The following is a 16,416-nucleotide window of genomic DNA, read 5'->3' on the forward strand; positions in this document are numbered from 1 at the left end:
TCAAAACCCCAGTGATGGTTTTTTGCAGTAAGAAAAAAAAAATCCATCCCAAAAAATCATATGAATCTCAAAGGACTCCAAGTAGCCAAAACAACCTTGAAAAAGAAACAAAGTTGGAGGTTTCACATTTCCTGATTTTAAAAGTGACTTCAAAGCTACAGTAATCAAAACAGTGTGGCATTGACACACAGACAGACATATAGACCAATGGAATAGACTACAGATCCCAGTAATAAACTCTTACGTATATGATCAAATTATTTTTGAGAAGGGTGTCAAATCAAGATCGTTTAATGGGGAAAGGGCAGTCTTTTCAACAAATTGTGCTGGGAAAACTGGATATCCACATGCATAAGAATGAAGTTGGACCCTTACTTTGCACTGTATCAACTCAGATCAAAGACCTGTGCATAAGAGCTAAAGCTATAAGACAAGAGAAGAAAACATAGGGGAAGAGCTTCATGACATTGGATTTGTCAAGGATTTTTTCGATGTGACACCAAAATATAGGCAACAAAATAAAATATAGATGAATTTCATTCAAAGGATGAAATCAATAGAGCAGAAAGGAAACCCATGGAATGGGGGAAAATATTATCAAATCATATATCTGATAAGGGATTAATATATAAAGAACTCCTATATTCAAGAACAAAACAACATGATTAAAAAATGGACAAAGGACTTGATATCCTTCCAGAGAAGATATACCAAAAAGCATGTAAAAAGATGCTCAGTGTCACCAGTCATTAGGGAAATGCAAATCAAAACCACAATGAGATATCCCTTCACACCCATTAGGATGGCTATGATAACAACAACAACAACAACAACACTCCCCCCAAAATAGTGACTGTTGACAAAGAAATAGTGAAATTAGCACCCTTGGGCCTTGCTGATGGCAATGTAAAGTGGTACAGCCACTGTGGAAGACAGTATGGTGGTTACTCAGAAAAACTAAACAGAATTACGTTTTGATCCAACAAGTCCACTTCTGGATATATATCCAAAAGAATTTAAAGCAGAGATTCAAACAGATGGTGGAGCACCAATGTTCATAGCAGCACTATTTGCAATAGCTGAAAGGTGGAAATGACCCAAATGCCCATCAGTGAATGGTAGATGTATACAATTACATATTATTCAGTCTTAAAAAGGAAGGGAATCCTGTCATCTGCTACAACATAGATGAACCTTGAAGACATTCTGCTAAGTGAAGCAAGTCAGATACAAAAGGATAAAAATTGTATGATTCCACTTATATGAGGGACATAGAGTAGTAAGAATCATAGAAACAGAAGTAGAATGGTAGTATCCAGGGGCTGGAGGAGAGGAAAATGAAGAGTCTTCTTTTTAAAAGATTTTATGTATTAGAGAGAGAGTGAGCAAGCGCACACATGCACAAGTGGGGGTGGGGGAGGGACAGAGGGAAAAGCAGACTCCTCACTGAGCAGGAGGCTGGATGTGGGGCTCCATCCCAGGATCCCAGGATTATGACCTGAGCCAAAGGCAGATGCTTAACTGACTGAACCACTCAGGTGCCCAAGAGTCATTTTTTAATGGGTACAGTTTCAGTTTGGGAGGATGGAAAAATCCTGGAACTGGATGTGATGATAGTTGCACAACAATGGGAAGGTACTTAATGCCACTGAACTATATACATAAAAATGGGTAAGATAGGGGATCCCTGGATGGCTCAGCGGCTTAATGCCTGCTGTTGGCCCAGGGTGTGATCCTGGAGTCCTGGGATCGAGTCCCGCATCGGGCTTCCTGCATGGAGTCTGCTTCTCCGCTTCTCCCTCTGCCTGTGTCTCTGCCTCTCTCTGTCTCTAATGAAAAAATAAATGAAGTCTTTTTTAAGAAATGGGTAGGATAATAAATTTTATGGTACATATATTTTACCACAAACAAAACAAAACAAAACTTGGGGAAAAAAGACTTGGAAATTCTTTTTTAAGATTTTATTTATTTATTTATTTATTTATTTATTTATTTATTTATTTATTTATTTATTTATTTAAGAGAGTGAGAGAGAGAGAGTAGGGGGAGGGGCAGGGGAAGAGAGAGAAAGAGAGAAGCAGGCTCTCCACTGAGCAGGGAGCCTGATGTGGGGCTTGATCCCAGGACCCCGAGATCATGACCTGAGCCGAAGGCAGACACTTAACCGACTGAGCCACCCAAAACTTGGGAATTCTTAAACTGGTCCAGAGTGAGATGGATATGGAGTAGTAGTGGTGGTGGTGGTGGCGGGAGTAAGCTCAGCAGGAGTAAGTTAAAATCATGTCTGGAGGGAGCTTTCACAACCCAGGCCACTTGGACCATCCACGAGGGAAAACAATCCTCAGGTTTAGTGCACAATCAAAAATTCTGAAACACATGAGGAACTAAGCTCCTGTGAGCAGCAGTATACAACACAAATGGGAGGATTTCTGTCTCTCAAATTTGAGATAATAGAACAATCTGGAAACCTTTCAAATAACTATATTTAAGATGATGAAGGAAATAAATAGGTAGCTGGAAAAGGGAGCAGGTGTAATTTATTTATTTATTTTTGGGTGGGGAGCAGGTGTAATTTAGGAGGGAGAGTGGAGTATAGTCGGAGAGAGAATGTGAGTCTGTGGGGAGGAGAGAAAGCTACTGGGTAAAGTTCCAGTGTAGGAGAGAAGGGTAGGAGCCACCAGATTCACAATGGCTAAGCCCTCAAGGGGGCAGCTCTTCCAGCGTGTTTAGCTGATGAAACTGCAAGATGGGGTATCTTTCCTCTAGGGACAGAAAAAAAGTAGCAAGTGCCAGACAGCAGCTTGAGCTTGAAATAGAAATAAGGAGACTTAGGGATCCCTGGGTGGCTCAGTGGTTGAGCGTCTGCCTTTCACTCAGGGCGTGATCCTGGAGTCCTAGGATCGAGTCCCGCATCGGGCTCCCCGCAGAGAGCCTGCTTCTCCCTCTGCCTGTGTCTCTGCCTCTGTGTATGTCCCTCATGAATAAATAAATAAAATCTTAAAAAAAAAAAAAAAAAAAGGAAAGAAAGAAAGAAAGAAGGAAACTCAGAAGAATACTTCCCAGGGAGTAAAGTGCTCAAGAGCCAGCCTGGGAGGTGCTGGATGGAAGTGGGAAGGATAAGGTTCTCAGATGCCTCTCGGGCAGAAGCAGGCAGGTGCTCAGGGTGCCCTGTGTGGCCACCCCCAGGCCTCTGCCTTGCCCCTTAACAGCAGAGAAGAACAGCTTTGTAGGCTCAGTATGATGGGCAGCATTCACTCGCACCTCATTCATTCATTCAACAAGTAATCACGGAGCCTCCACTGTGCCAGGTGCTGAGCTGGAACATGTAGACCCGGTTCCCCCTGTCACAGAACAGGAGACCTAGCAGGAAACATGGATAGCATTGCAGATTAGAGTGTGGGGCTTTCAAGCTGGGTGGCCTCTGGCAAGTTATTTCTCTGCTCTTTGGCCTCAGTTTCCTCATCTGTAAATTGGGTTTATTTTATTTTTTTTTAAGATTTTATTTATTCATGAGACACAGAGAGAGAGAGAGGCAGAGACACAGGCAGAGGGAGAAGCAGGCTGTATGCAGGGAGCCCGATGTGGGACTCGATCCCAGGACTCTAGGATCACACCCTGGGCCGAAGGCAGCTCTAAACCTCTGAGCCACCCAGGGATCCCCATGTAAATTGGGTTTAGAACAGAACCCACCCCATAGGATGGTTGTGGGCATTAAATGAGTTAATACATGGGTTAGGGCTTAGGATAGTGCCTGGCCCTTCTAAGTGCTCACTGACTTAGCCAGTGTGAATGTATTCATTTTTATTATCATTCTTGTTATTACAGGTGGGAGTGAATGAACAGGACCTCAAGTTGTAGCAAAGAAAAAAAATACAGTGGCTTCGTTTTGCTTTAACCCTGGGCAGCTGGAAGGGGAGGCACAGGCCTAACTCTGAGGGGCTGGGTTGCTCCTGTGAGTCCGGGGTAGAGGGGCCAGAGAAGGAGGAGCCTGGTTTTTTTGAGAGGGACGGGGTTAGATGGGAACAAAGACTAAGAGGTGGACCAGAGCTAGCCTCCAAGTCTGGGGACAAGGACAGGCTGCCAAAAGGGCCCGCTCTGTACGCGCTCATTCCCAAGTGGTTCTCAGAGCCCTTGCCACGTGGGTGATCTCATTTACTCCCCATACGACAGCTCCAAGGTGGGTCTCATTAACACCGCACGCAAGGATCTGCTCAGAGAGGGAATGACCCTGATACTGGGGGGGGGGGGGGCGGGTACACAGTGGGGACCTGGTGGTTTGCAGGCCAGAAGCCCAGAGAGAGAGAGGCCGGGAGGTCAGGGAGATCAGGAGGTACAGTAAAGAGAAGGCAATAGGGAAGGAGACCTGGAGGGAGAGGGAACAAAATCAGGCATATGGAGGATTGTGTGGTTTCCATCAACTGTGTTTTTTATCTATAAACCAGGATTGGGGAGGAAATAAATATTTTAATTATTTTAAAATTTCATTTAATTAATATAAATGTATATATAATTTATTTCTAAATGCAATTTTATATAAATGTGCATTTATTAGGATTTCTTTATTATTATGGTGTTATCAATCTATAGTTTATTATTATATTTTAATGATTTTTAAAATTTATTCATGAGAGACAGAGAGATACACAGGCAAAGAAGAGATACACAGGGAGAAGCAGGCTCCATGCAAGAGCCTGATGCAAGACTTGATTCCGGGACTCCAGGATCACGACCCAAGCCCAAGGCAGACACTCAACCACTGAGCCACCCAGGCGTCCCTCAATCCATACTTCAAATCAAGTTTCATTTCTAATAGCAAAATATATCTTCACTGCAAAAAAATTAGGCCTCTTTGGGGAAAAAAAAAATCCACCTCTAGTATTTTCTTCTTATCTCTGAGCAGGTGCTCCTCCAAGTGTGGTCCATGGCCTGATGCCACTCTGCCAGATGTTCGTGACTACCCCTCAGCCCGAGGTGCAGAAAACAAGAGTGAGCATTGAGAAACTCCTGCAGCAAGCCAGCATACTTGTTCTACATCTGTGTAATCTGTGATCTACAAATTGGGCTTTGAGTTTTGTTTATCTGCTTTTTTTGTTTTTAAGGTTTATTTATTTATTCATGAGAGACACACAGAGAGAGGCAGAGACACAGGCAGAGGGAGAAGCAGGCTCCATTCAGGGAGCCCAATGTGGGACTCAATCCCGGGACCCGTGGATCACGCCCTGAGCCAAAGGCAGATGCTCAACTACTGAGCCACCCAGGTGCCCCAGTTTATCTGCTTTTCATCTCACTTTCCTAATAACTAATTTTTTAACTTTTGATTTTGAAATAATCATAAACTCACAGAAAGACACAAAAATAACACAACCTTCCATGAATCCTTTGCCTCGTTTTTCCTCACGGTGACATCTTCTATAACCATGGCACAATACAAAAATCAGGAAATTGATGTTGGTACGGTACTATTAACTAATTATAGATTTTAGTCAGATTTCCTCAGCCATGTATGTGTGTATGCATATATACAGCTGTGTGTGTCATTCGTTCTGTGCAGTTTGACCTCAGATGATCGTCCTCACCACAAACAAGGCACAGAACTTGAAGCAGCTCTCTGTTTCTACCCCTTTAAAGTCACGCACCCTACCCCAACACTGTCTCTGGCAACCACTATTTTGTTCCCCATAACTATAGTTTTATTGTTTTAAGAATTTATGTAAATGGGGACACCTGGTTCGCTCAGTCAGTTAAGGGCCTGCCTTCAGCAGGTCATGATCCCAGGGTCCTGGGATGGGGATCGAGCCCCACATTGGGATTCCCTGCTCGCTGGGGATTCTGCTTCTCCCTCTTTCCTTTCTCATGCTCTCTCTCTCTCTCTCATTCTCTCTCTCTCTCAGATAAATAAAAATAAGATTTTATATTTATTTGATAGAGAGCATAAACAGGGACAGAAGGGAGAGGGAGAAGCAGGCTCCCTGCTCAGCGGGGCTAGCAGGGGCTAGATCCCAGGACCCTGGGATCATGACCTGAGCCGAAGGCAGATGCTTAACTGACTGAGCCACCTAGGCACCCCAAAAATAAGATCCTTAAAAAAATTCCTTAAATGGAGTCCTACAGCATGTATCCTTTTGAGATTGGCTTTTTCACTGAGCATAAATGCCCTGGAGATGCAGCCAGGCGTTACATGTACCAATAGCTCACTCCTTCCTATGGCTGAGCAGTATTCCATGATAGAGATGTATAGAGTTTGCTTAACCTTTCACTGGCTGAAAGGCATTTGGATTGTTTCCATGTTTTGTTTACTATGAATAAAGCTGCAATGAACATCACGTACAGATTTTTGTGTGAATATGAGTTGTCATTTCTCTGAGATAAATGCAATAGACTGTGATGGCTGAGATTTAGGGTAAGTACGTATTTAGTTTTATAAAACTTTCAAACTTCTCCAGTTGCAGCGAATGAAGGATCCAGTTCCTCCCGTTCTTGTCAGCATTTGTGGTTAATTCTTCTTTTTTTTTTTAATATTTTATTTATTTATTCATGAGAGACACAGAGAGAGGCAGAGTCCCAGGCAGAGGGAGAAGCAGACTCCCTGCGGGGATCCCAAAGACTCCCTGCAGGGATCCCAATGTGGGACTCGATCCCAGGACCAGGATCACGCCCTGAGCCCAAGGCAGACATTCAACCACTGAGCCACCCAGACGTCCCTAACTCTGTTTTTTTATTCTAGCCACTATTGTGGGTTGAATTGCGTTCTCCAAAAAGATATGTTCAAGTCCTAACCCTGGATACCTGTGGGTGTGAGTTTATGCAGATGTAATTGAATTAAGGAGAAGTCATCTGGGATTAAGGTGTGCCTGAAATCCAGTGACTGCTGTGCTTCCAAGAAGGCCATGGGACAGCTAGTGTGTAGTGACACAGCTACAAGCCAAGGAACATGAGGATTGCTAGCAGCCACATGGGGCTGGAAAAGGAAGGAAGAATTCTTTCGTAGCCTTGCTCCCTCCTTGGACCCGGCCAACACTTTGATCTCAGATGTCTAGCTTCTGGAACTGAGAAAATACATTTCTGTTGCTTGAAGCCACCGATTTGTGGTGATTTGTCGTGCGGCCCCCGGAACCCACCACAGGCCTTCTAATAGTATGTGGTGAGGCCTCATGAGGTTTTCATTTGTATTTCCCAGTGGAGAAGGAGAGTGAACATGATTTTATGTGCTTCCCTGCCATCCTCTTTGGTAAAGGGTCTATTCGTGTCTAATGCCCATTTCTAGTTGGATTGTTTTGTTTTGTTTTGTTTTCTCACTGCTGAATTTTGAGAGTTTTTATTTGTTTATTTTTTAAGACTTATTTATTTATTTGAGAGAGAGAGAGTCCTAAGCAGACTCCCTGCTGAGCTAGGATCTCAACATGGAACTTGATCCCATGACCCTGAGATCATGACCTGAGCCAAAACCAAGAGTTGAAACTCAACCCATTGTGCCACCCCTGCACCCCTTGAGGGTTTTTTAAAATACACATCCTTTGATAGACATGTATTTGTCATTTATGTTTATGGTATTTTACCAAACTGTTGGTTTGTGATGGACTGGAAATATTAGGGAAATAAACTGGCCCTTCACCTCTGATAGTTTGAGAAGCACAGTTTAGTATGTTTCCCTCTTCTTTCTTTCTTTTTTTTTTTTTTTTTTAAGATTTTATTTATTTATTCATGAGAGACACACAGAGAAAGGCAGAGACATAGGCAGAGGGAGAAGCAGGCTCCCTGAGGGGATCCCGATGCAGGACTCAATCCCAGGATCCTGGGATCATGACCCGAGCCAAAGGCAGACATTCAACCACTGAGCCACCCAAGTGTCACCCTTCTTTCCTTAGTGCAACAATAGCACCCGTACCAGGTTGGCTCCTGACTTTTGTTCCCCAGATATTTTATTGTGAATACTTTCTCCAACTTGCTCTGTGTTTTATAACAACCACTCATGGAGTTTGCACCATATGCACAGAGAAGGGCTGTGTATAGCTTCCTCAGCCAGTCCCCAAGGTCAGACATCAGGCTACTAACAACTGGGGGACTTAGAGACAACTGTGAGTCTCCCGCCTTTGGGCACAAAGCCTTTTCTCATATTTTGGATACTATCTTTTAGTTCTCGTTCTCACCATTGTAGCTCAGCTTGCTCTTTTCTTAGGATCCTGGTGTCAGGCTGGGTTGGCACATTCTTCGTTTGCATGGAAACAAAAGGTCACTGGCATTGACTGGAACACCCCGACCCCTTCATAGAAGCCTGGCTTTTACAGTCCCAGCCACTTGATAGAGCAGTAGCTAAAGTTTACTTTCATTCCATGGCAGTGGCTCCAGAGCAGGAGTAGCAGTTGGTGAGAAAAACACAGATCCTTTTAAAGGACAGACAAGGGCCTCAGAGAGCATCGGAGAACCATGTCGAAGAGTGGAAGGCAGTCTGCTCAAAATGCTGAAAATAGACAGTTCTGACTTAGGGGATCATAGAGAAGAATATGCCAGGCCTCCTTCCCTCACACTCACTCCATTTATGCCTCTTCCCCCGTACCCCAGGCCTCCAGCTCACGTGCAAACTGCCGTCCTGGTTTTCAGGACTGTGGTGTGGGCAGCTGCAAACATGCTTCCCTCTACCCCTTTGTCCTGAATCAAAGTATTGCTTCTTCTGGTTTACCTTATCTTGCTTCTCCTTTTCTTCAGCCCTGAACAAGGGATGTGAGACTTGTAGTTTGCCATGGACCACCTGAGCCAGTCTACCCATGGCCCTCTGTCCAGTGCTGTTGGGAAGTAGATGAGTGGGGAATGGCTCCACCCAAAGGTCAACCGCCAGCGTCATTAAGGAGCTTCTGTGGCAGGGGCTCAGGAGACTGGAATCCTCTCTCATTCTATGCCGCCCACACTTATACAGTGCCTGGCACTTTCTCAGTTTATGGAGTAGCCCCCTGCCTTTGCCTCCCATTGCCCCCAAATCCTGGGCCCTAACACCTTCTTCCTGTCACCTCTTCCTCAAAAATGATACTTCTGTAGCAGTTTCAAGGACCCCTCTCCTCAGTCTTCCCCAGATGGTGGGGTGTGTGTGGTGTCCCCAGGGAGGGGAGCCCCCACAGAAGGGCCACCTTGCTCCTGTGGGCTGGCAGGCCTGAGTTCCTGAGGACACAGGCCTCACTCACCTGGAACCCATTGGACCTGCACTTCAGACCACTCTGGGAAGCCCACCTTCTTTGGACAGTGAGTTATCTTTGTGCCTCTGGGTCCCATCTTCAGGACAGGGCCCAGGTCTTCGTCCTTTGGGGATTCTCCAAGCCCAGCTAAGACGGGGCACCATATAAACCGGGGCTGAACAGATTTTTCCTAATAGCAAGTAGAAGTAATTTAATTTGCTTTGGGTATTTTTCAGTTAGGAAAAAAAAAAAAAGACATTTGAATGATTGAACTCACCTAAAAATAAGAATGGTGAGCTCAACACTTTACTCAACACTTGACTCCCATGATCAGGAAGGAGAGAGCAGAGCAGGGAGTCACAGGTGGACACCCAGAGGGAGACCGGGGAGGCCAGTCCGAGAGGCCAGATTGGCCAACTGAGCACCGGGGAAGAGAGAAAGAGCAGGTCAAGGGGGTTCAGAGGCAGAAGCAGGTTGGACCCATCCAGGCTGGTAAGCTCATTCACTAGCTGGGCAGAATCATTTACCCCTCGGACTTGACTTTGTTTGTATGTAAAATGAGATCCTGACGCCTGACCTCAGAATTGCTGGGGTGATTCAATAAAACGGATGCCAAACACTTGGCACTTGGTAAATGGTGGCTGTTTTGAATAGATGGAAAGAGGCAGGAGGTTCCCAGGTGCCTCAACAGGGACTGAATGGAATCTGCTAATCTGGTGGTGGTGATAGGTGTTTCATGGCTCTGGGAATGGGTGCTGAGGGGCTCTGAGAAGAGGGTGTCATCCTCAAGGCGAGGACTGCAACGTATTACCCCAAAGAGGAGGGCCTGGCTGCCTAGCTGACACCAAATATTAACCAGGCCCCAGCTCTTTGCAGCTCCACAGAGGCTTCCTCCCCTCCTGAAATACCAAGCTCAGCCAATGCCCAAAGCCTGCGGCCAGGAACCCTTGGCCTCCCCAGGGCTGGGCACTGGGCCCAGACCTCCCCTGGGCTGCTGGCTTCCTGGTGCAGACAAATTCCTGACGGAGCACAGCTGTCTCAGGCCTCACTGGGACTCTAATGGGGCAGAAATGGCCCTCTTTGATGATGCTAATCTTGCCCTTCCGGTGTCTTCCATCAGCGAGGACCTGTCAATTTAGGATGACTCTGCCTCAGTACTCTGCTGAATTCCCTTTTGTGCAAGCCCCTTCATGAATATGCATGCACCCTTAGCTTAAAACCTCTCCAATTCTGCAGACACTGCTTTGGGGAACATTCCCCGTGTTCTCCCCACTTGTTGCATGAAAAACCCTTCCTTTTTCCACTCTTTGTCTCGGTCGTGTCTCTGAGCTTCACACCCACTGAGAAGGGAACCCAACTTTGGGTAACAAATTTTGGCAACCCAGATAGTACCTCACCCTCTGGGGTCCTCGGACTTTCAGCAGGTGACACGGTGGGCGGCTCCCCCAGGTAATGCCATCTATGTTGCTGGGGAAGCTGCAGGGAAGGGCACAGGAGAATCTCTCTTGGCACCTGATTTGTTGGGTCCTTGTGCCTCCACTTGCTGAATGGGCTCATTGGCCGCTCTGATCATCTTAATTGGAGAGTCCCTTTAGAGAGACTAGTGGCAATTACCCACAAATCAGCTTTAGATCTCTGTCCCAATCTCAAGGCGAAGGGAGGAAGGACTCAGGTCTGCACAGTTCACTGGTCTGATCAGATTAGCTCAGGAGGGTGTTCAGGGTTTGTCAGGAAGCAAGAATCCCTGTCCCCTTCAAGGGGCCTTGTAGCTAGATTAAGAATCTAATTGACATGGGACAGATTAACAGGAAAAAAAATCAGATTTAATAGCATATATACAGGGAATCCATACAGACACAGAAATTTCAAAGGCAGCCAGGCAAAATAAGGTCTATATGTCATCCTGAACTAAGGAGAAAGGGATAGGGGTCTGAAACTTTGGAGGAAAGGAATGTATAATTCACAGAGCAAATAAGAAGAGAGGTGTTTGGTAAATTAGATGTTTTCCCTAGGATACAAATGGGTCACTTCAAATAAAATTTATCTCTGGTACTAAGCCTTATTCTGGGAAAGACCCCTAATATAGATTTTTCTACGTAATTAAAAAAAGGGGCAACAGTTTCTCCTGAGCCATAGGATCTCAACTGCCTTCATCTCCAAATAATCTTCATGCCAGAGCGGTCCATCTTAAGGCAGCCTGCCCTTGGCTCCTAGAGATTTTAAGACATCCCTGTCTTCCTGAGTCCTAGAGGCTGATCAGGGAGGCCTGATAATCAAAGGCCTCAATGAGGTAGATCACAGGTTTTGGGAAGTATTGGTAGAGAGGCAGCAGTTTGGTAAAGGTGAACAATCTGCTTGTGTACTTTTTTTTTTTTTTTAAGATTTTATTTATTTATTCATGAGACACACACAGAGAAGCAGAGACATAGGCAGAGGGAGAAGCAGGGTCCCTGCAGGGGGCCTGATGCAGGACTCAAATCCAGGACCCTGGGATCACCCCCTGAGCTGAAGGCAGATGTTGAACCACTGAGCTACCCAGGCGTCCCTGTGTGTGCACTTTTAAATTATCAATTGGAAGAGCTTACTTACTAGCTTTCTGGAGAAGGGAATTTTCAGTGGGCTCAGAGAAGCTGAATCTGTGTCTCCACTAACCCTTATTATAGACCTCTTGGCAGTTGAGGAACAAATCTTTTACAGACAGATCCAAGGATATGGGGAACCAAACATTGATCCTGCCAGACAGCCTGTTAGGGGACCTCCTGAGTCATTGGAAGCTCTTTGGGTATATCCCAATTACAAAGAAAACTCGTTTTCTTTTGTGATACAGCCTGGCCTCAGTACCAATGAGGAGACCAGAAGAAGCAGCCAGAAAACAGCTTGTTAAATTCTAATAGCATACTGCAATTAGACCTATTTTGTAAGGAGGAAGAGAAGTGGGATGTGCTCCCTTATGTACAGTGCTTTATGGCCCTCCACCAGAATCAGGCATTGCAGAAGAAATGTGGGCTTAAGCCTAACCAACTATCTTTTTTTTTTTTTTTTCCTATCCAACTATCTAACTCAAGGGGTAAGACCATGCTCTTTTGGAAGGACTCCTTAAGACCACTTAGGCTTCCCTTTGCCCCGAAGATCCCAAACAGATCCCCAGCCCTCAATCCCTTCTGTCCCCTCCAGATCCTGAGTCTTTGCCAGGTCCACTCTGAGCTCAGCCCCGCCACTACCAGGAGTGGTAATTCTTATCAGTCTGAGAACACCTGCCCTCTGAGGCAGGTCCCAGATGGGGAAGGAAATTTGATCACTGTGCTTGTCTCCTTCTCCACCTCAGACCCATACAGCTAGAAACTGGATACTCAAGGACTCAGGGCAGACCCTGAGGGGTTTGTGAATCTGATGAGCACCATTTTTATGAACCATAATGTAATATCAAAGGGGTGTCAGGAAACAGAAATACAAGAATATTTTTGGAATCTCTGAACTGTGAAATAGGCTCAAAACCTTTAAAGCATCCCTTCTTCTGTGTTACAGAATGCCCAATCCCTCTGGCCAGGAGAGATCTGCTGGTCAAATTGGGAGCCACTGTACATCTAAATTAAGACAAAGGGACAACCGGGTGGCTCAGCGGTTGAGCGTCTGCCTTTGGCTCAGGGCGTGATCCCGGAGTTCTGGGATCAAGTCCCACATCAGGCTTCCCATATGGAGCCTGCTTCCCCCTCTGCCTATGTCTCTGCCTTTCTCTCTCTCTCTCTCTCTCTCTCTCTCTGTGACTCTCATGAATAAATAAATAAAATCTGAAAAAAAATAAACTAAGATAAAGTTGAGATAAATGTGCCCAAATCACTAGAGGCTACACTTCTGGTGTTTCTTAATGAAGATCTCCCTGTGCCAGAACCTATTCCCACCCACACACTTGATCAAGTAAGGCCAGAGTTTGGGCAGGAGAGAATACTTTCTCTGAGCTGAGCTGTGAATGCCCAACCTGTGAGGGTTTGTGATTTTTTTGTTCTCCCCCAGGGACTGTTCTCCCCCAGGGGTTTAAAAACACTCCTGCTATCTTTGGGGATGTCTTTTATTTTTTAAGATTTTATTTTTTCAAGTAATCTCCACACCCAGTGTGCAGCTCGAACTTATAATCTTGAGATCAGGAGTTGCACGCACCACTGACCAAATTGGCCAGGTACTCCTGGAGTGGTCTTGGGTCAGGATTTGAGAGGACTACACCCATAAAAGGGGACAATCCTCCAATATGTTGATGACATTCTGATAGCCAGCCCAACAAAGGAGGACTTGGATCAAAGTTCAGAACTTTCTAGGAGAGAGAGGATATAGAGTCTCAAAGACAAAGACCCAGATACCTCAGATCCTTGATCTCTGAAGGACAGAGGAGACTCTCAGAGAAAGCAAGCCATATATTGGCTAACTGTCCCACACTTGAAAGCAATTGAGGGTTTTTTTGGGAACATGGGGGTTTTGCCAAATAAGGATTCCCAACTTCCGTTTGATCACAAAGCCCCTTTATGAAAAATTGCACGGAGAGAGACTATTCCCCATTGAGTGGGACAGCCAAAGTAAACAAGACTTTCAGAAACTAAATGAACCACTGCTCAGTGTTCCTGGGTTGGGCATTCCTGATCTCTCAAAGCCATTTGGACTGTATGTCCATGAGAGGCAGGGACAACTCTGGGGACCCCTGAGAAGAGTCACAGTGTACTTTCTTGTGTGTGTGTGTGTGTGTGTGTGAGAGAGAGAGAGAGAGAGAGAGAGAGAGATAAAGAGAGACACACAAGGGGCAGATGGAGATGGAGAGAGAGAACCCTAAGCAGGCTTCACACCCAGTGCAGAGCCCGATGTGGGGCTCAATCTCACAACCCTGAGATCATGACCTGAGCCAAAATCAAGAGTCAGACACTTAACCAACTGAGCCACCCATGCGCCCCTATCGAATACTTTCCAAAAACAGTTACAAACTGTAGCAAAGGGATGGCTACCATGCCTGAGGGTAGTGGCCTGTTAACCTGCTAACTGATGAAGGAGACAAGAAAAACTCTTATGAGGCAACCTTTCATAGTATGGACCCCTCACCAAGTGAGACAAATTTTGGATGCCAAAGGCCACGGCAAATGGTAACAGATGGCAGACTAGGCCAATTTCAAGCCTTGTTACTTAATACCCGAGGACTACTTAGCAAACCCTGTCAAACTTTGAAACCTGCCACCTTGCTGCTGGCCTCCCAGGGGTCACATGTCCATAACTATAGTGAAACCACTGATTTGGTGTTTCCAGTGGCAAAGATCTAAAAAGGGAGGCTTTGCCAAATGCTGATGAAGCATAGTTTGTGGATGGAAGAGGCTTTATGGAGGGAGGCAAGCATCAAGCTGGATATGCTATGATCTTCCTGCATGAAGAAATAGAAGCCAAATGGCTGGCCCTGGGGACTTCTGCCCAGGAGACTGAGCAAATAGCCCCGACTTAGCCTTCTCAGTAACATATGCTCATGGAACTATCTGGAGAAAGGGAGGCCAACTCTCAGTCACTAATAAAGAAATCAAACATAGCAAAGAGATTCTCCAGCTCTTAGAAGCCATCCGCAAACCAAAGAAATAGTTGTGCTTCATCGCAGTGGACACCAAAAGGGAGAAAAGGAAGAGGTCAAGGGACCTGGCAGACCAAAAGGGCAGCCCGAGGAATGGAAGCCTTAGAATTTCAATTTATTCCTTCATTCCCTTTACAGATTAAAAAAAAAAGAATTTATTTATTCATTCATGAGAGAGATACAGAGAGAGGCAGAGACACAGGCAGAGGGAGAAGCAGGCTCCCTACAGGGAGCCCGATGTGGGACTCGATCCCAGGAACCCTGGGATCACACCCTGAGCTGAAGGCAGACACTCAACCACTGAGCCACCCATGCATCCTTCCAGATTTATTTATTTATTTATTTATTTATTTATTTATTTATTTATTTTTTAAAGATTTTATTTTTTTTTAATTATGATAGTCACAGAGAGAGAGAGAGAGAGGTAGAGACACAGGCAGATGGAGAAGCAGGCTCCATGCACCGGGAGCCCGATGTGGGATTCGATCCCGGGTCTCCAGGAACGCGCCCTGGGCCAAAGGCAGGCGCCAAACCGCTGCGCCACCCAGGGATCCCTCCTTCCAGATTTAGACCAACTACTCTCCCGAGGACCTGCAAGAGGCACAATCAAAGGGTTACAAGAGGGCAGCCCGGGTGGCTCAGCGGTTTAGTGCCACCTTCAGCCCAGGGTGTGATCCTGGAGCCCCAGGATCAAGTCCCATGTCAGGTTCCCTGTGTGGAGCCTGCTTCTCCCTCTGCCTGTGTCTATGCCTCTCTCTCTCTCTCTCTCTCTCTCTCTCTCTGTGTGTGTGTGTCTCATGAATAAATAAATAAAATCTTTTAAAAACACAAAGGGGTACAAGAGAACCCCAGTCTTCAAAGGCTGGCTAACCAATGATGCCAGGAAAATTTGGGTACCACTAAGTCTGGAGTGGGCAATTGTTAAAAGCACCCATGACCCCTCCACTCCTTTTTTTTTTTTTTTTAAGATTTTATTTATTTATTCATAGACACAGAGAAAGAGAGGCAGAGACACAGGGAGAGGGAGAAGCAGGCTCCATGCAGGGAGCCCGATGTGGGACTTGATCCCGGGTCTCCAGGATCACACCCCAGGCTACAGGCAGCGCCAAACCGCTGCGCCACCAGGGCTGCCCGACCCCTCCACTCCTGATGGTAAAGAGACAATGTACAACTGGCTGATGAGAATAATCAGCACACCTGGCTTATGAGACCTGGTTGAGGAACTCATGAGCCCGTGTGCATATGGCCAGAAAAACAATGTTAATAGCAGGCCTCCTGCCCCATCTCTCAAAAGGGCTGTTCAGCTTCAGGGGCACCCAGCTAAGGGAGGACTGGCAGGTAGATTTTACTGGGATGCCTCCTGCATCAGGTGGCTTCAAGTATCTCCTGATCCTCGTTGATTCTTTTACTGGCAGGGTTGAAGCTTTCTCTTGCAGAAGAAACAGGGGAAGTAGCTAAAGCCCTCCTACAAATATTATTCCTAGGCTGGGAATAAACCACCACCTCAAATAGTTCAAAGTAACAATGCTCTAGCCTTTACTTCCAACATGCTGGCTGGACTTGCTCACTCCTTGGGTATAAAATGGAAACTCCATGCTGCCTGGAAGGTCCCAGTCTTCAGGCAAAACTGAGAAGGCTATCAGACCCTGAAAAAGACATTAG

General features: G+C 45.8%; 1 protein-coding gene across 8 annotated transcripts in view; it reads right to left on the minus strand.

Moving 5' to 3' along the window:
* Positions 1 to 7,901: 7,901 nt before the first annotated feature.
* C7H6orf89 (chromosome 7 C6orf89 homolog) overlaps positions 7,902 to 16,416 on the minus strand; it is a 65,392-nt gene continuing 56,877 nt past the window's right edge. For 7 of the 8 annotated variants that reach the window (XR_012034350.1, XR_012034358.1, XR_012034355.1 and 4 more), the window contains 2 exons: positions 9,174 to 15,345; positions 7,902 to 8,458 (listed from right to left, as the gene is read on the minus strand). Coding sequence is in view for 1 of the 8 variants with exons in the window: in XM_072833226.1 (XP_072689327.1) it covers positions 15,134 to 15,345 (212 nt within the window). In the remaining 7 variants the exon portion in view is untranslated. Of the gene's footprint in view, positions 15,346 to 16,416 lie in introns of all 8 variants that reach the window. The other variant, XM_072833226.1, reaches the window with a different exon arrangement.

This window comes from Canis lupus, chromosome 7, assembly GCF_048164855.1.
Source record: "Canis lupus baileyi chromosome 7, mCanLup2.hap1, whole genome shotgun sequence".
NCBI lineage: Eukaryota > Metazoa > Chordata > Mammalia > Carnivora > Canidae > Canis > Canis lupus.